This window comes from Heteronotia binoei, chromosome 1 (genome assembly GCF_032191835.1).
Source record: "Heteronotia binoei isolate CCM8104 ecotype False Entrance Well chromosome 1, APGP_CSIRO_Hbin_v1, whole genome shotgun sequence".
Lineage (NCBI taxonomy): Eukaryota > Metazoa > Chordata > Lepidosauria > Squamata > Gekkonidae > Heteronotia > Heteronotia binoei.
This window is the reverse complement of record NC_083223.1, coordinates 64,279,421-64,303,956: the sequence shown is the minus strand read 5'-3', so window position 1 is coordinate 64,303,956 and position 24,536 is coordinate 64,279,421. Positions and strand designations below refer to the sequence as shown.

General features: G+C 42.1%; 1 protein-coding gene across 2 annotated transcripts in view; it reads left to right on the top strand.

Moving 5' to 3' along the window:
• The window catches only part of KHDRBS2 (KH RNA binding domain containing, signal transduction associated 2), a 575,389-nt gene that overhangs the window by 512,912 nt on the left and 37,941 nt on the right, over positions 1 to 24,536 (top strand). For both annotated transcript variants that reach the window (XM_060235372.1, XM_060235371.1), the window contains one exon: positions 12,904 to 12,986. In XM_060235372.1, the coding sequence (XP_060091355.1) occupies positions 12,904 to 12,986 (83 nt within the window). The remainder of the gene's footprint in view (positions 1 to 12,903; positions 12,987 to 24,536) is intronic.

Here is a 24,536-nt window from a genome sequence, read left to right as displayed (position 1 = left end):
GATCTGCTTTAAGGTTTTGATACTGACATTTAAAGCCTTACACGGCCTGGGACCGACTTACTTGAGGGACCCCCTTTCCCTATATACATCCTGGAGGTCATTGTGGTCTACTACACAATACCTCCTGACCATCCCTGGTTCGAAGGATGTCCGTTTGCTTTGACCAGGGCCAGAGCCTTCTCGGCTCTAGCCTCTGCCTGGTAGAATCAGCTCCCTATGTAGATCCAGGCCCTACCTGAATTACTATAATTTTTAGGGCCTGTAAGATGGAGTTATTCCACTGGGCCTTTGGCTGAGGTAGCAGGTGTCCTATCCTAGCAACTATTCCATCAGTTGGCCTCCCTTGTTGGGAGATCATGCTTTACAGACTATGGTACTATCCTATTATCACCATCATTTCGTCTTGGGCCGGAAACTGCTGTATCCTGTGAAATGTGCCCTTCCCACCTGATGATGCACCTCATTTGTTTTATTATTCTATTGTTTGATTTGCTAATTTTATTGTATTGTTTTAAATTTAAATGGTAGGTTTTTAATTTGTTTTTCAGTTCATGTTGTGATCTGCCCTGAACCCGTTATGGGAAAGGGTGGAATATAAGCCTACTAAATAAATAAATAAAATAAATAAGAGAGAGGGAGAAGGAAGCAGATGGCAGCCAGTTGCTCTACGGGCTAATAGGAGCCTTCTGGGGACCTGATTTGGCCCCCGGGCTGCATGTTTGACACCCCTGGCCTATGCCAGTATGTGCACATAGCCTGTGTAAATATATTTTGAGGCCTATTTTTTTCAGCAGTGTCATCATATAGAACTATATCTTAAAATTAGGAGCATGGCCCAGGCGAATGTGAACATTTGAAAGTCCAGCTGATTTCAATTGCAGAAGAGATTTTAGCATACCAAAGCATTGAAATCAGAGGCATTTAATTTTGGCTACATTGTGCCCTAAGATTTAGTTTCCTTGTAGAAATGGAAGAAGTAATGAAGATTTCAAAGCAAAGGAAGGAAACATTATTACTTTCTGGAGCTATTAGAATAGATGAGATTATGTTCCCGCTTTAATTGCGATGATTCCTTAATTTAAAGTACTTATAGACAACTATATTACCTATATTGATTTTATTTCATTATCCTTAATCACCATTATTAACTTTTTCTTAGACTTTGATTGGCACTCCATTTTAGTTCCAGCCACAAAAGTCTCCCCCCACCCCCATGTGTAACTTTTAATTATACATGACCTTTTGGCAGTAGCTCCTGTAGAAGAATGAAAAATCTTTGTCTCCAGATTCATTACTCATGCATATCTTTTAAAACCAAGACAAAATTTCTGTACTAGACCTAATGCTTGGCCATCATTTAATAAAGAGCAATTTATCACACCCAAAGTATCTTTTCTAATTATCGCTTGTCTGTGTCTGTTCTAATATAATATGTTGCACAGCTACGGTGAGAATTTCTTCTTCGGAACTGTGGGCAGGAACAGTAGGTCTTTGAAAGGTGCCTTATGTATAGCTCAAAAGAATGCACTGTTGTCATTAGCAATGGAGGAAGTGTATGTAGCAGTGGAGGAAGTGGGGATGGTCCAGCTAGATCTGGACTGAGTTGTCTCTAGTCTGCTTAGCCTGAGTTTGGCCAGAGGAACAAAATGCTCTGAGCCTGGGAAAACAATTAAATGGCATTGCAAGCTCCCTCCACCCCCGGAGACACACCGGGGTTTACTCAGATTGGCAATGGCTCGCCAGTGTAATATCCCTCTTTAGCTGTAGGTTTCCAGGTTAGAGTACTCACTAGGTCAGGTCCATTGAGTAGAGACAAGCTGGCTCAAAACCTCAACCCTTAACAACTCCAGGAAGCCTGAGCTTCAGCTGTGTATATAGGAACTTGAAACACATTGCAGCACAGACAAAGCTGCAAGGAAAACATGGAATGGATCTTCCATCAATGTCCCTGAGCCCTATCTATCTGAGCACAGAGACCTTAATGGAAAATCCACTCCATGTTCTCCCTGCAGTTTTGATAGAGAGTCTGTTCCATGTTTTCCTTGCAGCTTTGTCTGTGCTGCAGCCTGCAAAGAAAAGGCAGAAAAGGCAAGCAATTAAAGTCCAGAGAACTTTGTCAGCCTCAGAGCTTCCAATGCTGAGGACAGAAGGAGGGAGAAAAGAGCCCTAGGGGCCTGATTAAAGCCCTGGGTGGGGCAATTCTGGCCCATGGGCTGGATATTTGACACCCCTCTCATAGAAGCATAGAATTGGAAGGAACCTCCAGGGTCATCTAGTCCAACCCCCAACACAATGCAAGAAATTCACAAGTACCTCCCCCCTACCAGGACTCTTTCTAGCAGGAGCTCCTCTGCATATTAGGCCACACACCCCTGATGTAGCCAATCCTTCTGGAGCTTACAGTAGGCCCTGTACTAAGAGCCATCTAAGCTCTTGGAGGATTGGCTACATCAGGGGGGCGTGGCCCAGTATGCAGAGGAGCTCCTGCAAGAAAAAGAGCCCTGCACCCCTACACATATCCTCAGTGACCCCTACATAGGGTTGCCAATCCCCAGGTGGGGGCAGGGGATCCCCCGGTTTGGAGGCCCTCCCCCCACTTCAGGGTCGTCAGAAAGCTGGGGGAGGGAAGGGAAATGTCTGCTGGGAACTCTGTTATTCCCTATGGAGATTTATTCCCATAGAAAATCATAGAGAATTGATCTGCGGGTATCTGGGGCTCAGAGGGAGCTGTTTTTTGGGGTAGAGGCACCAAATTTTCAGTATAGCATCTAGTCCCTCTCCCCAAAATACCCCCCACGTTTTGAAAAGATTGGACCAGGGGGTCCAATTCCATGAGCCCCAAAAGATGGTGCCCCTATCCTTCATTATTTCCTATGGAAGGAAGGAATTGAAAAGGTGTGCCATCCCTTTAAATGTGATGGCCAGAACTCCCTTTGGAGTTCAATTATGCTTGTCACAGCCTTGATCTTGGCTCCACCTTTAATGTCTCCTGGCTCCACCCCCAAAGTCCCCAGATATTTCTTGAATTGGACTTGGCAATCCTACCCCTACACCAAGCCCAGAAGATGAAGAAAAAACCTCTCCATGATCCCTGGCAAAACTGGCCTGGAGAAGAATCGCTGCCTGATCCCAAAGTTGTTAACAGCATTTCCTTGGTCATGTCTACTGCTGTGGGTTCAAGATTCAAAAAAGGCTTATTAGAAATGCAAAGAAAGGAAGATAGAAAAGTGTAAATGAACAGTCAATATAGATTGTTTAGTTTACCTGATCCTAATATATACATAGATTTATAGCTGTGAGATTTCACTCATAGAACTATACAGACCTCATTTTGGGCAGGAGCTCACAAGAGCAGGGCTCCAGAACCTCTAAATTTTATAGTGCTCTTTCATTCTTACACACACACATACCCCTCCTCCCAAATACTTGCTTCTGGGCTCCATTGTTCAAACCCCTGTGAGAATTTTGCTGAACTCTAAGATTTGACAAACTTTCTAATATTTTTTCCCCACACAAAGAAAGGGGAAATAACCAAAACATATAAAGCAGACAGATGGAAATCTTCATCATGCCACTGTGACCACATAGGAGAAAGTAATTTTAAAAGTATGATGGGAGTAAGATTTTATTAGAACAATTATAATTCAAGAAGCATTTTAAGGTATAGATTTAGCTGGTATTAATTTAGTACACCTTCCAGTGATGTCAGGAGTGTGTGCCATATTGAAAACAGTTGTGATGATGAGCTCTGGCACCTCTTTTTCTACAAAATGACCCCTGGAACTTTACAGCTCTACAATCTGCATTTGCAATTATTTTATGACCACTGAAACTCCATTACTGTGTAGGGGTTATCAAATGGAGCTGCTCCTTTAGTGGACAAAAAGATTTTCTGATGTTATGCAGACTGTATTCTTGTTTACAACAATCATTACCTGAACCACAAATTTATACTCTAATAGCCATGTCAGTCAAATCTGAGGATACTTAAATTCAGAGGTTGGACCCATGAACAGACAAGATGGATCTTTCTACAAGGCAGAGGGTGATGCCTGTCTTGGCCCAGACAAGTCCTACATAAGGTAAGGGAGGCACCCATCCAAGATGAGGGAGGTAGTGCCTGCACTACATGAGATGAAGGTAGCAGACCCTGAACCACACTAGGGGTGTATGAGGCAAAGAAAGCAGCACCAGGCTAAATGGTTAGGTAAACTGTCTCTTCCTCTCTCCTTCCATCCCCCATTTGGGAGGTAGGGTCAGGGTCAGGAAGACTTCCTTTTCCTCTCTTCCTCCCCACTTTGGGAGCAGGGACAGGACAGCCTCCCTCATCATTTCTCCTTCCCCTACAGCTGCCTATTCACCCCTTGCTCCTCCTTGTTGAGCGCCTGAGAGTAGGGATTGTGTGCCCAGGGGTTCCAGCTTCTCCCCTTGCCTGGAGCTTGCCTGTTGGGACCAGGCTGCAGTGACTAGTCTCTCTGCAAAGCACCCTGCCTGCTCCTCACCCACCCAAATCCTCCACCTGGCTGAACGCTCCCTGCAACTGCTAGCTGGACAGGGCAGGGCAGAGAGGTGGAGGAGCCAGTGGGCTCCTGGCAGAGGGTGGACAGACCTCCTCCTGTTGTTGTGCCCCACCAAGAAGGGAAGAGGGCATGTTGTATTTCACCCTGCTGCCTCCTTGCCCCCCAAATGACAGCAGGACCAAGAGGGGCAGCACCCATTTCTCCTTACTCTAGCTGGCCCTGTGGGGGTGCATTGGGCCGTGGTGGTGGGGAGGCAGCCTTCAGCAAAGTTTGGCCCTGATACTTGTTGGTCTCCAGCCTGGGACTCAGCTCTATGGAAGAGGCCCAAAGAGGATGCCAGTCAGGGATGCTTCGGATTGCCTAATATCAACCCCTTGTTTTATGGTATGGCTGAACAGCCCAGGATTCCCCAATGGGAGAGCAGCCCTGGGCACAGTTACTCCAAAGTCAATCCCGCAGAGCTGCATCGGGCACCTCTGGCAGTTATAGTCTGGTCCAGCAGGGGTTGTGGGGACACTGCTCTCCATGGGAAGGGCAGGAAGCCTTTGTTGGTCCTCTGCAGTTCTGAAAGAGCGAAAACAGCCTGAGCTGTTGCATCCCCCAAGGAGGCCTTGGGGGATGCAACAGTAAAGAAAAGCTTTGCAGATGGATCCTGGGAAGGTTTACTCTTGTGTAGGTCATTCAAGTCTTAAAAGACATACATTCTGCTATCAAGTGGCTTGGGGAGGTTTAATAGTTTTAAAACTTAATTCCCTAGTGTCAGTTTTCAATTGTTAGCCCCCGGGGTGCTAAGTCTGCTGGTGCTGCCACTACTGCTGGTAAACGCTCCTCACTTCTCTCCTTTGCTTGTCTGCCTGCTTCAGGGGTTGCGTTGGCTCTGTAATGGCACTTAAAATGGAACACCACTGTCTCTCCCCCCCTGCCTTCTTTAATTGCAGGAGTACCATTGACAACTTCAGGGTGTAGACATTTTTTTCATAAAATACACAAAGATGGCCCAAGCTAGCCTGATCTCGGAAGCTAAACAGGCTCAGCCCTGGGTAGTACTTACATGGGAGACCACCAAGGAAGTCCAGGGTCACTGCTACACAGGCATGCAATGGCAAACCCCCTCTGTTTCTCTCTGCCCTAAACTGGATTGCCCAGGCTGTGCCCCTGAAAAAGAGAAAATTGGTTGTCAGTGGGGGGAGGCAGAAGTTAGCCTTGCCTAGGGTGCTAGATAGTCTAGGGCCGGCCTTGGGCTGGGTACAGATGGGCAGCTCGGGGTGGCAGCCTCCAGGCTCAAGGGGAAAAGCCAGCGCAGTCCAAGGCACCCCAGAGCATTCAGACAGCATGTGCCTTGCTGCCAGAAGAGGGATAGGCTATGTGCACTCTGGAGGAGCATTCAGACCACTCAAGCGCATGGAAGGCACTTCCCTGATGCTCCCCAGCCATTCAGACAGCCAGGAAAGGTGACAGGGAAGCATTTCAGAGATTTGTGACCACTTTGTGATAGCTTTCTAAGGTGGTAGAGAGGTGCCAGAGGATGACATAAGGGTGGGAAGCGAGGAGGGACCGAGATGTACATATTTGAAAATTCAATTTAAATCCAGCTGTAGAGAGTTCCTGTGTTGGCCCAAATAGGCTGCCTGTGTTCCTGGGGTTCCCGCTAAGCTGAGTTAGCTCACAGATTTTTAGCCTCTAGCTCACACATTGTTGTTTTAGCTCAGGAAGGATGACCCCAGAGCACACTAATTTGTGCAGCAGCTCACAACTTTAATGCCAGTAGCTCACAAAGTAGAATTTTTGCTCACAAGACTCTGCAGCTTAGAGGAAACATTCTGCCTATGTGACCTCACTCAAGAAAAGTATACAGGAAAGAAAAGTATAGAGGAAATAGTGTAGAGGAGGAAAATTCACTCTGTAAGTGTTTACAGATTTCCACTTGTCTATTTTTAACTGTTTTTATTTATGTAGAGATGTTTCCAAAACCCTTGCTGTCTGAATTTATCTGGGTTCCAAATTTCCTTTTCTTGTTTACAGAGTAGCATCACTACATTAGCTGTATGCCATTTCTTCTGCTTTGAATTTCTGCATGTTGTACAGGCTATGGTGCATACATAGAATGCCGAGCTTTAAGTTATTCCCATTTTCCTCCTCATGTTCTGGATGCATATAAGCAGTACATAATCTTGATGCTATAGTGCATACCATAGCACCAAGATTTCTTATTGTCTGTGTATTGGTAATGCGGAGAGACAGGAACAATGTGAATGAATGGCAAGAACTCTAACAATGAATAATCCATGTTAAATCACAAGGCAGCTGGAATGGAATGGGGGGGGGGACTCCAGTGAGTTCACAAAATAATAATGCAGCGAAACTGGGTGAATCTGCAGCTGCCTATTTATGTTTGCTGCTGCTTTTCCAGTTGCACATCTGGTAATGGTGGCTCCAGAAATTCAGCCCTTTGTGTTTACAAACTGGCCTATCTTAGAACTTGCTCAGCTGTTGTGTTCCATTTATTATTTTATTCATTTTAATTAAGAAACATTTATGCTGCCTTTTCAGAGTCCTACCAGAGGCAGTTTACAAATAAAAATACCATTAAAATAACCTATATATGTTACCTATCTAAAGATACTAGCTTACAAAATTGGACTCTTGAAAGGTAATAGTATAGTCCCCTGCAATTTCAGATCTGTTCTGAATAGTTTGTTGTGTGCTTCTCTTCCCAGGCTCTTTGGCAAATATCACAAAATATTCTTGTACTCTTGAATGTTCCATGACCCTGCTTTATTTCAGGGGTCCCCAAACCCCGGGCCATGGATCAGTACCAGTCCGTGACCTGTTAGCAACTGGGCCATGAGTTGTATAATTATTTCATTGTATATTACAATGTAATAACAGGAATAAAGTGCACAATTGTATCATCCCGAAACCACCACCGCCCACCCCGATCCATGGGAAAATTGTCTTCCACGAAACCGATCCCTGGTGCCAAAAAGGTTGGCAACCGCTGCATTAGGTAGTCAAAAAGCTGCTGGTGGAAAATGGTCATATTTAATGGATGATTCATACAGTGTTCTTCTTGTGAAAAATCCCACTTCTCCCTGAATTGAATACATAGTCTTTTGAACAATGTAACATGTCAACCAGCCATCACAGATAGAAGCAGCAGCAATTCCTGTAATCATGGCAGGTTGGAAAGGGGTCACCAGCCATCAGTTTGGAAATTGCTGTTGACTGTAGCTATGATCTGTCAATGCAAGTATACAGTTAGATGCTTAACTGCTAAGCAAAATATCTTGCATGCTAAATTATATTATTAAAAATACCCTTTTGACCCTTAAAATACTATTAAGACTGTTTCATTTTAATGCATTATAGGTAAGAGTTCCAATGGAAACTTTCTGTCTATAAACTCATTCAATTGTTTGTGTTATTCTGTGTATCTACTCTGATTAAGCAGGTGGCTTATGTATGCATGGCCTTTGATATACATTGAACTTTACATGAGGCTCTCAGCTAGGCTATATTTTTGTGTGGTTTTTTTACCTTCTCTGTATGTTTTTTTCTCACTGATTTGATCCAGGGCTATATGAGATCATTTTCCCATGTACTCCTGTTGATTATGCACCTTCTTAATGTAACAATTACTCTCTCATTAAGGAGAATAAGTGGGTGACTTTATACTAACATGGTAAACACCAGGAGATCCATAACAACCACTCTCCTTCTATTGATGACTCTGCTGGATCCAATTTCCTGAAAGCAGTTGAATATACTCTGAAGTAGCTACTTGGAACAGGCACTGATGGGATCAAGTAATCTTTGCAGAAGTGCCCCGGTGTTTGAATAGTACATATTTTTTTTAAACTAATCCCTACCAAATGAAGTGCATGTGATTAGATTTTTTTAAAATGAACAAAAGTATTTGGGTAGGTATCTAAAGCCTGCCAACCTGGAATGATGGGAAACAAGTGGTTCAGATCACAGAAAGCAGTAGGCTGTGGCTAGTTAATTGGCTGAAAAAAAGAAATCAAACACACAAAAATGTGGCTATTTCACAAAATGCTGATTCTCAGTAACAACAAGGAATGAAAGGTTAAATCATCCAGAGTGGGAAAGGCTAAATCTGCAGTACTCTCCAGAACAACTTTGAGGAAGTCTCAGATTCTGAGAACAGGGTAAAAAACACTAATTGTTTTGGACAAATTGGACAAACACTAATTGTTTTGGACAAATCAGGGTTTGATCATTGACTATTTTGACTCTAAGGGTTTGTGTGAACATTCTATGATGATAGTGAACTTGAAAAGTACAGGCAATAACCACTGTTTAAATGTGGTAACTATCTGCTTGTTGTACAGGTCTTTAAAGAAGTGCTATGCAAAAATATAGTGATCCCCCTCTTAGCTCTTCAGGCTTGTCAGAGAGCCAACATGGTGCAGTGGTTCAGTATAAGGCAACTTTGTGCGTGTTCAACATGCAGTGAGAATGTGGTTATTCAAAACATGATGGGTACATGCATGGATGGAAACATCACAGTGTTGCCTTGCCTGGGAGTGTTTTTTGGTGTCTCCTGCTCTAAGGGATTTTGTGTACTTTTTAAAAAGTATACAAGAAATACACAATTTTTTTAAAAAAAAAACTTTTTGTATTAATTCTTTTTACTTCCTTCACTGGCTCTGGTTTATAGAGGTTAGAAATGGGTTTTCCTCAGCAGATATTATCTTCCTCACACCATCTTGCTATGAAAAAAAATGTTTATTTCAGGCATTCAGGGCATACAGAAGCTTCAAGCTAATTTTAAAAATTAATTGGCTCCTTTATGTTAATGCATTTATATAAATATTGAAATTATTAGAGCAAGAAAAATTTAAACCCATTGGCTTGAAATTATTTTGAATGAAGGGAACTTAACTTGATTTTCTCATTAGGCTAACTGTATTTTAATATTAAAACAGGATTAATAAGGTGAAAGGTTCAGTGTAGAATGTACTGTATTCATTTATTGTACTGCGCTGTATTTATTATTAGGTCTCTTTTGCGCATTCTGACTGATGTGTAACGTATTGTCTTAAGTTTACTATATGTTTGATTGTATATGGTCTTTTTGGCTTGGGCACATTGTAAATTGCCTTGAGTCCAAGAAGAAAGATGTTATATAAATACATTTAGAGAATACTAATCCATATGGAATGAGGGCACAAGCTAAATTAAAACAAATGATATCACATAAATCCTATGAGATGACATTCAGTGCTTTCTCTGTTTGATCATTCTAGCTCTCTAATGTTTCCAAGTCTGACGCTGGTGATCAACATTGTAAAGTGTTTCCACAATCTAGGAGACAACCAAAGCCCAAGTTGTTGGTGCCACACCTCGCTGTCTCACATATTATGGCAGTTGGTGGAAGAGTGTGAGAGAGAGCATATGCACATGTGCTTGTTCCATTTATAATTAATATATAGACACATACTGAGCTGATGTCTTTCTTTTGTGCTTTCTTGGTAGGCATTCCTTGTCATGCATAGGGCTGCCTAGCCCCCAGTTCGGGTGGAGAATCTCTCGTCCTAGAGGTTCCCAACCCGCCAGCCCACATTGGGCCAGGAGGGGGAGAACCTCCACACACATCGCTGGCACAATGATGTCACCCGGAAGTGATGTCATCAAAATGGTGGCGCCCGTGCGGAGGCCACTCTAGGCGTTTCCGGGAAAACTGTATGGTTTTCCTGGATGCTCTAGCCATTTGGGAGGTACTATTGTACCATAGTTTTTACCTCCCAAATGGCTAGAGTGTCCAGGAAAACCATAGAGTTTTCCCGGAAACACCTAGAGCACAGGTGCTGCCATTTTGATGATGTCACTTCCAGGTGATGTAATCGCAGCACACATGCGCTTTGCATGCGCAAAAGTCCCCCACTATAGGAAGCTGGGGACTTGGCAACCCTAGTCATGCACAGGTGATGTATGATGCTTTGAAGCTCACCCAAAGGTCCTAAAGCTCTGGAACCAATGCTCTTTCCCAGGAGCGGGGCCATAAAATGCTCAAAATGCCAGCAGAGTGGAGATTCAGGAAATCATTTGCCCAGCTGCCAGGAAGGGGCAGGATGGGTGGCTATAAAACCAGGAAAATGTGTACTCCACATTGATTGGGGGAAAGAAAGGACCCCGTAAGGTCATGTTCTCAAATTCAGGATTCAGTAGGGGACATTCACCTCACTAGGGCAGGAAGAATTAAAAAATCTGAATACCCTGTTAATATTGTTCAAGCCAATTGTTCAAGCAAGGGTTCACATGACATTCAAACTGTATGTTCATGCTGTACTGGGACCAGGGGAGGTAAAAGAGCAATGTCAGCCACTTTTCCTGAGGTAACACCCATATTTCTAAAGTGTTTTACTTTCTTTTCTTAGATCTGCAATAGTCCTTTGTGTTCTTCTTTCCCATTTCACAAGGTCTGGTGCTCTAGACTATAAAGCTGTGTTATAGTGAATAAAGTCCTTTTCTGGGCTTTTTTTGTAGAAAAAGCCTAGCAGGAATTCATTTGCATATTAGGCCACACACCCTGGCATAACCATTGTTTCACACAGGGCCTTTGTAGAGAAAAGGCCCAGCAGAAACTCATTTGCATATTAGGCCACACCCCCTGATGCCAAGCCAGCTGGAACTGCATTCCTGTGTATTCCTGCTCTAAAAAGGCCTGGTCCTTTTCCTTTCAAAAAAGCAGACTGTGTTCAAAGTGTGCCTAACTGCTCATTCACAGAGTGGGGAGGGGAAGGGAATGGGAGTTGGAGGCCCCAGAACTCTACGTATGTACAGGCAGCCTTTTACCAGTGCCCAAACCACTGGTAAACAAGATAAACTAAAGTTCCTTTTGGTGCTGGCAGTTCGAAGGGGAGAGGGGTAAGGAAAGAAGTGATAAAGTGCTCTCTCAGTACATGCAAGCCCCTGCCATTGCAAGACATATCACAACATCCCTCAGGTCAGGCAGCCAAGGTTGGTAGCCAGCATTTCTGCATGCTCAGAACTTTCTTTGTATAAAACTGCCCTTCCTTCCTGATAGCTGAAACTGAGCTGGGAATATGTGAACCGCATTAGAGAGTCCATCAATTTAATCACAGTCTTAGAAACACTGTACAGTTCCTTACGCAATGTTCTGCAGCCCTCATCCTTCACACTTCAACTACAAACTGGCATGAAAATGCTCATGTACCAGTTTACTACTCTTTGAAAAAAATGATTTTAAAACACTAATAATCAAGGAGAAAGCTGGTAATTCGTGGCCCACGTACGATTTAAATAGAAGGCAGTTTGCCTCTCACTAATCTTTATGGTATCCCACTGTTTGCTTTCCTCTGTTGTGAAGACAAGAAATTTGTTCTTTCCATATGTATGCTGGTTTTTAACCCATTTCCATTTTATGTACCTAATATATTTTATAACAGTTAGTCTGCTGTGAGACCTAGTGTGGCGTAGTGGTCAGAATGCTGGAATAGGATCTCAGAGGCCCACTCTTACATAGAAGTTCTCTGGGTTCTCTTGGGCAAAACATGCATTCTGCTTACACCTCAGAGGGTTGCTTGTGAGGATAAAATTGAGCAGAGGAGAACGACAGAAGCCAATTTGGATCTCCATCGGGAGAAAGGCAGGGTATAAGTGAATAAATAAATATTCAGCTGGCACTTTAACCAGATTTCTTTTCTACAATTCAGCCCTTATTTCCATGTTGTTCAATAATTTGTTGCCAAATCAGCTCCTTTGTGTCATCTCACTTGGCTGTCCTATAGCTGCTTTGAAAGAGCAGACCTGACTGTTGTGTATGCTGGTTCTGCTGTCTTTCAATGCATGCTGTTAGCTGCGGCAGGAGAGAGGATCGAAACAGGAATGAATGAATGTTCATGGAAGTTAAAAGATGGTCATTACAAAGGTTATTTATAATTATTAACTGTGGTTTTCTTCCCAAACTTATGCCACATTTTTAAATGAAAGGCTTGAATGGTGTGTTTTATGCTCAGTAATGACCTTCTTAATGGTGTAATGAGATCAATATACTCTTGCAATCATTTCTTCATTTCTGTGGCTATTATTCACCCACAGATATTTAGAAAAGCATTTGTATATTGAATTCCAGAGAAAACAAGGAGTTTCATTAGCATCTTCCTGAGATATTCTTCCTTCTACAGTGCAAACTTCATTATAGCAGTGAATAAAAAGAGATCTCAAATTAATCATTGATTTGTTTTGTACTCAGTCCATTCAAGCTCTCTGCTAGTGTGTAAGTTGTGCTATCCTATGCAAATATGGCATCTATATATCATTATATAATTTCTCTTCCAGCCTAATGCCTTTCGTAATATATCAGTCTTCTAAATTAGGCTTTTGTTTTTTACTGCAGGGATATGATGATGGTTATGGGGGTGAATATGATGAACCAAGTTATGAGGCGTATGACAATAGTTATGCTACACAAACACAGAGGTAAGCACTTATTCATTTACAGATAAGATACTTAGCCTGCTGAATATCCTTCATTATTGACTGTAAGCTGCTTCCAATTCTGAAATTGCTTTTTAACATATGTCCATTCTTCTAAAAAGTTTTTCAAGCAGAATTAAATTTGTCAGGTTTAATTATCATCACTTATAAAAGAGAACAGCTGGATCCACTACAAAGCCAGGCTGTCTATCCCATCAGCTCCCAGCTGGGACTTGGGCCAGACTCCTGGGCACCCCCAGTGACCCCCCCCCCATACCCAGGCATCCCCAGAAGGCCCACACAGGGCCATGACAGCCCAAAGCTCATCCCGCATATCTGGGCCCAGACAGAGAGAAGAGGAGCTGGTGGAGCTCAAAAGTGTTGGGCATGGGAGAGGAAGAACACCTGAGCCATCTGACAAAGAGGAGAGATGCAGCAATGAGGGCCAGCCCAGGCCACAGCCCTGCAGCAAGCTCCCAGCCCCAGGAGTGCCAGGGGCTGCAGCCACAGCCACAGGAGTGTGGCACGCTCTCCAAGCACTCAACCCCCACCACATCAGTGACCATGCAGGGGCAGCAGGCAGCACAGAGCGAAGCCAGCCCAGAAGAGGCCTCACCAGCCAGGGCCTAGGAAGCTGCCAGCCCTGATGACAGCTCACCTCATCAAAGTGTCTGAACTTAAGAGAGGGGTGGGGATTGAGGCAAGGGCCAATAGGGAAGGGTGTGCGGACCAGGAAGGGAGATAAAGAGAGAGGTCAAATGGAGGATTGAGGAGGAAGAACACTGAGTGACTGGGCAAGCCAGGGAGTGAGAAAGCCAGTCTCCCCAGTGGGGTGAGAGAACCACCTGGGTGATGTCAACCTGGTTCCCCACCCATTCTGGGACCTCTGGCTACCATAGAGAGGGCCCAAGGGATGCCAAGGCAATGACTGCCAGGGGCAAGGGTGCAACTGAGGAGGCAGAGCACAACACTGCCTACCTGAATGACTGCCATCTGTCCTCATGACTCATAATTAGGGATGGGCACAAACTGACTGATGAACTAAAGTTTGTCATGAATTATGGCCAGTTCTTGGTTCACAAAGCAATGTTTGCAAACCGAAGAACTCTAATGAACCTTCATGTATTTTGATGCAATTTGTGGCAGTTCAGGAAGAGCAAAAAGCAGGACTTTAATGAAAAGCAGCTGTTTGGTTTAAATGGCTTCTGCTCCCTATGAAAAGCCATAGGGAGCAGAAAACAGGGGGCCATTTAAAACAAACTGCTGAATAGCAGCTCAGAGCCATTTAAACCCCGGCTTTCTGTTTCCCATGACTTGTTGTGGGGAGCAGAAAGCAGTGGTTTAAATGGCCCCCTACTTTCTGATCCCCATGGCTTTTCAAAGGGAGCAAAAAGCAGGGTTTAACCTTTAAATGTTTCACAAACTGATATAAACTGGGTCAGTTCACAAACCAACCCTCCAGTTTGTATGAGTTTGTGGTTCAGTTTGTGGTTAAGCCACAAATCATGAACCAAACTGCATTTTTGCCAATCCCCATTCACAATTTTGCCCTGTCTAATAACTCTATTCATTTAAGATCTGCCCAAGAGAAATACAAGAAAAACTTGCCCTAATAGAGTGAAACAGATAATAGAAAAGACATTAGCTTGATAAAGTCATAACAAAAAAAAATGTTTTCTTTTTAACTATGGTTGGTTTGTGAAACAAGGATTTGGAGAAGATCCTGAAGTTAAAGAAATCAAGAACCATCTCCATCATTGCAATGTGACTTTAGACAAATGTGAAACTAACATTTATCCCTTCCTGTAAAGATAATCTTCAGAATGCTCAGAATTGCACCTACTCTTCTTTGAAACATACCTCTCTTTGTTTTGGCTTTTGAAACTGCTTTTCATATACAATATATTAGCCCTTTGGCTGAAAAATTCTACTCAAAAGTACTCTATGAATCAGCCCTGAAACTAAGAAATGATAAAGAAAACCAGGATATAGGATTGGATCCTACTAGCCTTTCCAGTGGCAGAAGTAGGAGGAGAAGCAATCTTCCCCAGTTCCCCTTATCACTTCAGTTCTGTCCCAGCTGACTTTTTTCCACATGGAACCCATTACCCTGCTATCACTTTTTGGATGGTCAGTTCTTATCCAAGGCAAAGCAAGGTGAGACATACCTGACAGAGTAGTTATAATAAATGTTGCCCTTTGTTCTGCCCCCAGTATGGTTCAAAGAAAAGTAACAGACAACTGGCTAGCCAACCAGAAGAGAGGCCCAGACTACATAGCAGCCATGGCCCAGTATTCCTTTGTAAAACAAGGTCAAATGAGGAAGGGGAGACTTGCTAACCCACCTTCAATACCTAGATCCTGCATATCTCAGTGACTACTTAGTCATCAGTGTATACAATTTATTAAAATTATTGGTATTCATGGCTCTATAAAAATGGTGTAGAAGATAGATGCTGGATGAAAGGAGGAGCAAAACCATTCTTTTCTGGTAGCTTTGATTACATTGGAGACACAAATGTCCAAAGGAAGGCAGAGATTATGCTGAAAAAAGACTTAATGCTATGACTTGGTTGAGTTTTGAATTGTTTTCTTTAAGAAATATATAGCTTGTTCCCCAATGTCAATGGCAAAATGCTACCCATTTGTTCCATTAACATTCAGCCTCGATTTCTTCTTCTTCTTTTTTTGGCTGCTCATATTGAATGCTGTCTCTTCAGCAGTTCTTGAAAACACACATTAATAACTATGTAATAGCTTGCCATATAATACATGCAGTAATACTCTCTGCAAAACTGAATTGTGTTGATTTAATAATTCAGTTTTATTGGAAGACTCAAGACAGCAGCCAACCATAGAGATTGAATTTACAATCAGTTATTGAGTTTGAGGGATTTTCTTCCTAGTTATTCTACCGCCATCCTATTATTATGTTCCTGCCGTCTGCTAGATTGTTACACTGCACGTCTTCATTTCTTAAGAGGTTTAGAGCTTTTATTGAGACAACGGGAATCCTTCATTCACAGTTTTGTTCATCTAGAATCCAAAATAACTTTTATTTAATTCAGCAATAGCTCCTTTTGGAATTAACTACAACTGCTAGATTCTGTGTGCAACAAGGAATCCTGTTGCTGTGAAGAAGAAGGACATTCAGCAGGTGCAGCTTTTCTTACCATAGCAACACTGGGACGAGATGTAATTCTTTTAGAGGTCAATAAACACCAAGCCGCACCTGGTAAAATTCTCCCTTCAGCATAACGGAACAAGAAGACTGAGTAATAATAGCCACAACCACTGCAAGGGGGGCACAGAGGGGACACGTTTATTCCTTGTTAGCTTTGCTGCTTTCACCCTTACTTCTCCCTCTGCTTTCCTCCATTGTTCCCTGTTCTGTTCCCATTGTCAAATGTCAAATCAGGCCAATACATACAAGCAGCTAAGTGGAATGCATGTAGTAATATTCTCTGCAAAGCTTAATCGTGTTGATATAGGTTGTGGATGTGATCTATACAACTGCCTGCTTTTTTTTTCAGTTCCAAGTAAGCAGCACAAACAGCTGATATGTTGAACCTTGCTGGAAGGGTTTTTTGGTAGAAAAAGCCCAGCAGGAATTCATTTGCATATTAAGCCACACCCCCTTCCAGTTATGAAATTACCTGGGTGGAAGGTTCTGTTGCTTTTTTTTTTAAGCACCAGGCCCAAATATTCCTATTTTAAAATAATATTTCTATTTGGAAATAGTTTAAAGTTGTTAGTGTCCTATATTTTTTAATCTATGTTTTTATGCTGGGCCTGAAATTTCACACTGGATTTCAATACATTTTAATGTTCTGTTCATTTGCTTTTTAAAAATTTTATTTTGTAAGCCATCTCAGGCAGGGTCCTGCAGTGGCAGCATAAAAATAAATATCTTTCTAAAAGACACTCTTCTCCATTTTATCCCTGTGTGCTACCTGTGGACTTTGCTGCCAGAGGATGTAGTGATGGCCATAGGAAGGGTATTAGATAGAATCATGGAGGACAAGTCTTGTCAGAGGCTACTAGCCATGGTGACTGAGGGCAATATCTGAATCCCAGAGCCAGGAGACAACATCAGGGGAAAGCCTCAGCCTGGATGCCCTGTTCTTGGCCATCTGGAGGAATTGGTTGGCCACTGAGTGAATCAGGATGCTGGACTAGATGGATCATTGGTCTGATCCAGCAAGGCTCTTCTTATGGTCTTATCTTCTTACTTATAGTAGTCAGGCTGCTATCTATTGACTGTTCCTCCACTTCAATCATGCACATGTTGTCAACCAGAGCACAGAACTTGTCACTAAGCCCCCACTTAGTGAGATGGGCTCCCTGAGGAGTTGAGGGGAGCATTGCTGTTAGAAACTTTCAGAACTTTAATGGGGATATAAATTGCTGTCATGTTTTGAAAGGGGGTTATCAGGGATGTTATTTTAATTTATTCAGTTTTGACTTGTAAACTTCCTTGAGCCATGAAGAAATGTGGTTTATAATAGAAAGAAAGAAAGAAAGAAAGAAAGAAAGAAAGAAAGAAAGAAAGAAAGAAAGAAAGAAAGAAAGAAAGAAAGAAAGAAAGAAAGAAAGAAAGAAAGAAAGAAAGAAAGAAAGAAAGAAAGAAAGAAAGAAAGAAAGAAAGAAAGAAAGAAAGAGTTATCCTTACTGTTGGTAACCAGATTGAATTTCCTTGTGGCCACTTCTGATCATGGCTGTTACTCAAGCATTCCCAGTGAAAGCCCTTTTCTGACAAAGCACTTGCTAACTATGTTTATTTTCTTCTTTTTGCATGCAATCTTTAAGAAAAAGCTGCAGATTGCAATTCTATATTCTGGTGCCATAAATCCAGATCAGCTGCTAGACCTATTATAAGCCAACCCCAATTCAAATATTTATGATACTATATTTCTGCAGGGTTTTTGATTAATCATTAATAAGTAGTGAGCTCAATGCATGCTTGAAATATATCCTCTACTTTTCTGATTTTGGACAGGTAGAAAAGGGGATAGAGAGGGCACTGTTGTTAGGGTTTCATCTGCCTATTGTGAACAGTTGTTATAGCCAGGTTCAGTGGGGAAATTAACCCTCATCCCTTGATTTTATTTAAGGAGGTAGTAGTAACACCCCTCCCTTTCATGACTTTCAGTTCTGAAGTAAAGCAGAGTTGCTGTTGAAATTTGTATTCTCTGAGCTCAAAACAAGACCTTTAGATGGTATGAAACAGCCCCGAGGTCTTCTCTGATTCAGATAGACAATCCGGACTAGAGAAGGGACCCTCTCTCCCTCTGTCCAGTTGCTGCTCTTTCTGCTCTGATAGGCAGACCAGTTGGCAAATTTTCAAGTAGTTCAATATCTTTTTTCCTTACATTTTTTTCTGCCCATGGAACATTTCTTAGGGTGTGTAGTGCTGATGCCTCTGAGCACCTCAGACCCTGCCTGAATAGCATCCAAGGTGTTGAGAAAGGGAAGGAAAAGAAAGAGAGAGCAGGCAGAAGGATGGGTAGGAAAAGATAGCCAACTGGCTTACTTGCCTCCCTGTCATCTTGCCACTGCCAGCCTGCTTGAAGCAACAGAAAACTACCAGCAGCCATAGAAACATAAGTGAGGTATATTTATTTTCTTTTCAAAATGTTTACCCCACCTTTCTGTCATGGTGGCTACCAAATTAAAATTTCCATAATAAAATCACACCTTAAACACCATCAAAACTCACATAAAATGTCCCAGTAAAACAATTAAAACCAGCACTAAAACACATACATAAACAGAAAAAAACCATAGGGCAGGAAGGATGGATCACTGAGGGTGTACCAAAGGAAACAAAAGTCTTCACATGCTGGTGGAAGATGGCAACAGAAGGGGATAGACAAATCTCCCTGGGGAAAATGGTCCAGAGTTTTATTGCCTCGACTGAGAAGGCCCACACCTAAACTTAGAAGGCAGAGGCACCAGAAAGAGAGCCTCCAAAGATGACCATAGTGGCTGGGTAGGTTCATAAGAGAGTAGGCAGTCATTCAGAAAAGTCAGAAAACCCATCAAAGCTGGTAAAATGAATTCCTGGTCACAGCTGCCACCTGCCTATCAATAGTAGGCCTGGGTCCCACAGCATCCCAATACTACAGACCTGTTCCATCAAGGTGAGAGCAACCCAATCTAGTAGTGGTGAAACCTTAAATTCTGGATCAGATCTTCTGCTCACCAGTAGCACTTCTGTCTTATTGAGATTAAGGTTCAGTTTATTAGCCCATATCCACTCCAAAACTATACTCATGAAGGATTTCTATACCTTCTCTGGAATTGACCAAAAGTGTTGAGTGTCATCTACACATTGGTGAAAACCAGGGGTGGAATTCTAGCAGGAGCTCCTTTGCATATTAAGCCACATACCCCTGATGTAGCCAATCCTCCAAGAGCTTACAGAAAAGAGCCTTGTAAGCTCTTGGAGGATTAGCTGCATCAGGGGTGTGTGGACTAATATGCAAAGGAGCTCATGCTAGAATTCCACCACTGAACTCAGCACAAATCTCCAGATGAATTCACCCAGTGGTGTCATGTAGATGTTAAAGAGCATAAGAGACAAGATGGAACCTTGCAGAACCCCAGAGGCCAAGGGACTGAGCAGCAGTCCCCAAGTATGATCTTCTGCACTCTATTGTCCCAGTAGGACCAGATCCATCCTAAAATGTTGTCTCCTAATCTCAGTGCAGAATGGTGGTCCAGAGGGATACCATGATCTATGGTACTGAAGGCCACTGAGGGGTCCAGGAGAATCAATAGAGTAGCACTTCCTCTGTCCATCTCCTGGTACAGGTCACCACCAGGGTGACCAAGGCCACTTCAGTCCTATAACCAGGCCTAAAAACAGATTGGAAAGGATCTAAGCAGTTCACCATCTAGAAATGCTTAAAAGTTGTACTGTCAACAACAGTTCAACCTTCTTGCTCATTTGAGACAGGTCCATAATCTCCAAGGCAGGGTTGCCAAATCCACTTCAAGAAATATCTGGGGACTTTGGGGGTGCAGACAGGAGCAAGGTTGTGACAAGCATAATTGAACTCCCAATGAAGTTATGGCCATCACATTTAAAGGGACCGCACACCTTTTAAATGCCTTCCCTCCATTGAAAATAATGAAGGATAGGGGCACCTTCGTTTGGGGTTCATAGAAATGGATTCCCTGGTCCAATCTTTTTGAAACTTGGAAGTTAGTTTTGGGGAGAGGCACTGGATGCTATGTGGAAAATTTGGTGCCTCTACCTCAAAAAACAGCCCCCCTAGAGCCCCAGATACCTGCAGATCAATTCTCCATTATACCCTATGGGAATCAGTCCCCTCCCCCCCTGCTTTCTGATGACCTTGAAGTCTGAAGACCTTTGAGGTTCATCCTCAAAATTATTCATTGTTTTTTGATGAAGCAAGGTGTGTGACTGGGAACAAAGCAGGAAGAGCTAAAAGTGGGGAAAACCGAGCTTTTCCATTGGAATGAGCTGGTCTTTCTGAATACAGCCAAATGAGGATCCCCTGCCCCAGCCTGGCTTATTGCTTTAAATGCATTTATAATTTTACTACTTAGCCTTAAAGTAAATATATCTTGGCATTGAGCTTTTGTAAGTGTTTGTAGTTTATTGTTAGTCCTTAGAGACTTCTTGAGAGATTTTACAACTCTTTTGAACATGGTACTCTCTAAGTTCCCAACCTGGGGATTGGCATTCCTACTCCAAAGTAGGCTTCTTTAGAAGTGGATACTACAAGGCTACTTATCTCTTAGACATTAACTATATCTCTTACCTAGTCTGCCAGACCCCCATAGGTTTGCCAAGCCCCTAGCATGGACAAGGGGATCCCCTGGGTTCCATTGTCTGCTGTCACTCCGATTGGTGCCAGGAGAAAATAAAGGGGGAAAACAGCTTCATGTTCTCATTGGAAGTTGATACAGGAAGTGACAGGTAACTCTAGGAATCACCAAAAAACACTATGATTTTACCATGGTTTCTAGTGATTTCTAAAACTAACTACTGGTGTATCTCTAGGAATCAACAGTTTCCGGCAATTTCTGTAGCTAGGCAGGGCTTTTTTAAAGCAAGAACACACAGAAGCACAGTTCTGGCAGGCTTGGTGTCAGGGGTGTGTGGCCTAATGTGCAAATGAGTGCCTGCTGAGCATTTTCTACAAAAAAAAACCTGTGGGAAACAATAGTGATATCGGGTATGGCCTAATATGCAAATGAGTTCCTGCTGGGCTCTTTCTACATAAAAAAAAGCCCTGCAGCTAACCTTGATATTTCCTGTATCAACTTCTGGTAAATACATAAGCCTGACATTTTTTTTTTCACATGTTTCTCCTGTGATCCTATACCCCACCCATACTGTGATCCTATACCCCACCCATCACTGCCAGCAGCAAAACAGATGGCTGAGCTTGTTTCTCTTCCTGTTTACATGGTCAGATACACAAAGTAGAAACAACAGTCAAAGGGATCTTGTCCCTTGACTTTTAGCCCAATGATTCCATAACAAGTCCAGAGTATTATTTATTCCATTTTTTTTCCTGTTATTCATTTACACCTGCTGATGTTCTATAAGTATCAGATGTAGGCTGAAGTACCAAGGAGAAGACCCTCTATTTAGCTGCAGTGATTAATTTACTATAGATCTACTTTGATGCCTGATTTAGACATCATTCTGTTTAGATCTTGCCTTGGATCCTGAGATGTCAGGGGGAAAGTTGGGTATATTAAATAAATAAATAAAATTGTAGTTGAAAGTGAGATGGTCAGAGGAACAAACTCAAGGCAAGTGCCATCCACATCTGATTACTGTAATTTCTTATATGTTGTCTAGATGTTCCGTAGTTAATAAAGGTGTTGTCCTTATATGGCCCCCCTTTGTTGAGAACATAGCTGTTGCAATCTTACAGCAGCTCCATCTCAAAGGCTCACATGGGAATCTGTTTAACAGTAGCAACTATTCGATTCCATTAGCAGGGCTTTTTTTGAGCAGAAACGCAGTTCCAGCTGGTTTGGCATCAGGGGTGTGGCCTAATATGCAAATGAATCCCTGATTGGCTTTTCCCACAAAAAAGCCCTGTGTGAAACAATGGTGATGCCAGGAGGTATGGCCTAATATGCAAATGAGTTCCTGCTGGGTATTTTCTACCAAAAAAGCCCTGTTCAATAGTATTATTTGAGGCACTTGGGATGGCTGAGAATTACAGATACAAAAAGACTGGTATGGATGAGACAGTGCACTGACTGTTAGTAAAAATGGGTGAATACACTTCATAAATAAGCTAAACATTAGCCAAGCCTTTGTAACATTTTAAAATGTCAGCTTTAATTTTTATACAATTTTATTTCTGGTTCTTATTGTTACCAGTTCCTAAACAAGAAGCTAAACCTATTAGACAAATGGCCTAGCGAACTAAGAGAGATTTAATTTCCTATCATGCCATCTCCTGAACAATCCAAAAGACAAAGATGCACGTTGTCATTAATACATTCAGAGTAACATTTGCAAGTGAACTTTATTAATGCCATATTGTAGTTTCTTGGTAACTAGCCGTTATTCATCCATGATACATTCAGAATTTTTCCCTCGCGTTAAACTGCACAGATTCAATGTTCACTGAATATTTAAGTGCCAAAGTCAGACATACCCAGTAATATGTAGTTACACCTCACTCTAATTAGTACAATTAATGCTAGTGTGATTAAAAGAGGCTGAACTGTAAATGTTAGCAAAATTTAAATAAATGGGGCATAAAAATGTAGATGCTTTCTGATCTTTTTTCTGAATATTTTGATTGTATACGTTTGATAGAAACACAAATCATTATCTTACTATTTCAAAATATTAATGTGTCCATTATACTGGATACAATCAATATGTTTCCTCTTACCCACCATTTCCTGTGCATCAGTGTTTAACTTTTCTTGCCTTTTCTATTTCTACATATAATACACAATACCTTGTTCCCGTCATCCTTTGAACTTCATCCTTTTTTTCTTTTGGGCCATCCTTTATGCAGTGCCATGCCCAATGGCAGCTCAAAGAGGAAGAAAAAAAGGACATGCCTTTGAGCCACAATCGATTTATGGTTACCCCATCCATGTGGTGTTCCAGGCAGGAGCCAAGCAAAAGTGGTTTGCCATTGCCTTCCTCCATGTAACAACCCCTGTATTCCTTGGTGGTGAGTCACCACCATCCCACTCCACTTTGTGACCATGCTTTACTACTGCTGCTGCCATCCTCATCTAAGAGCTGGAGGCAGTAACTTTCCTTTCTGCTGTTACTGTTTTCTTTAGAAAATAGTGTGTCAAGCCTCCAAGCAGGTAGAAGACAGTGGGATTCTTTTGAGAGAGCTATGTAGGCAATGCATTGCTAGATCTGAACAAAGGTCATCTGAATAAGTGCTATGTATCCAGCAATAGCCAATCCGAAATGCTTCTGGAAGGATCACAAGCAGATAATGAGTGGCATAGAAATCACTCTTTGTTGTCTCCCAGAGGTATGATCCTAAGTATAATGCCTCCGAAGGCTACTTCTGTTGTTCCTGTTTGATGCTTAGTTAAATGTGCCTGAGAACGAAGTAGGCACAAATGGTGTTATATGTAAACGAAGCATCATTCATGTGTCATGTAATTTGCATGTACTCCGCACTCATACAGGTTTTGTTGAGAACCTAGACAAATGTGAAAACTGGCTGGAGGCTAAACATGGAACTTGTATTCTTAGGCACCATGAGATTTCATTCTTTGTCTATGATAGAGCTATCATCAATGAATTTTTCCATCCAACATCCTGTGGCATTTTGGGATGATGTTATAGCCACTCACCCAAAGGCTAGAGAGATGGACGTTGTGGGCAATGGATGGGTGACAGTCAATTTTTAGCATATTATGTCAGATAACAACATCTGTATGTAAGCAATAGATGGAACAATGGCTCCGTCTTGGTAATATAACCCACTCACTATTAGTTTTCTCTATTATACAGTTTTCCCCATTTTAAGCAGCATTCACTGTATTTATGTGTTGCTGTATTTCATTTTGGGTTTTGTGTTCATATCTATCTGTTCATAAATAAAGATTTCCTCATATTTTATTTTGAGACTATTGAAATGAATCAAGTCAGCAAGCCTAAAAGATGACATTTTATGGGTCTTCACTGCAATCCACTTAAGGCATTCATCATCCAAAACTGTTTTGAAATGCCACCTCTCATTTATTTGATTCAATGAGCACAACTGTATCAAATACACTACCCCTGAAGTAGATAAAAGTTTTTCCTATAAATCACTTATGCCCTCTAAGGTTCTTGGAAGACTTCTTTCCGTTATAGATCTCTGGTGTTATATCTGATGGCCTCACTAACCGAATATTTGAATTGATTCTCTCATCCAAAAATTCCATTCCAGCCTTTCCTTCCTTTCCCTTTGGCCTTGTCTGCATATATTTATTTCACATGGCTTTAATGTGCATATTTATGTCCACATTTAGGAAGTATTGGTATTTGCCTGGTAACCAGAGCTTTTTCCTACCTTAAAAGGT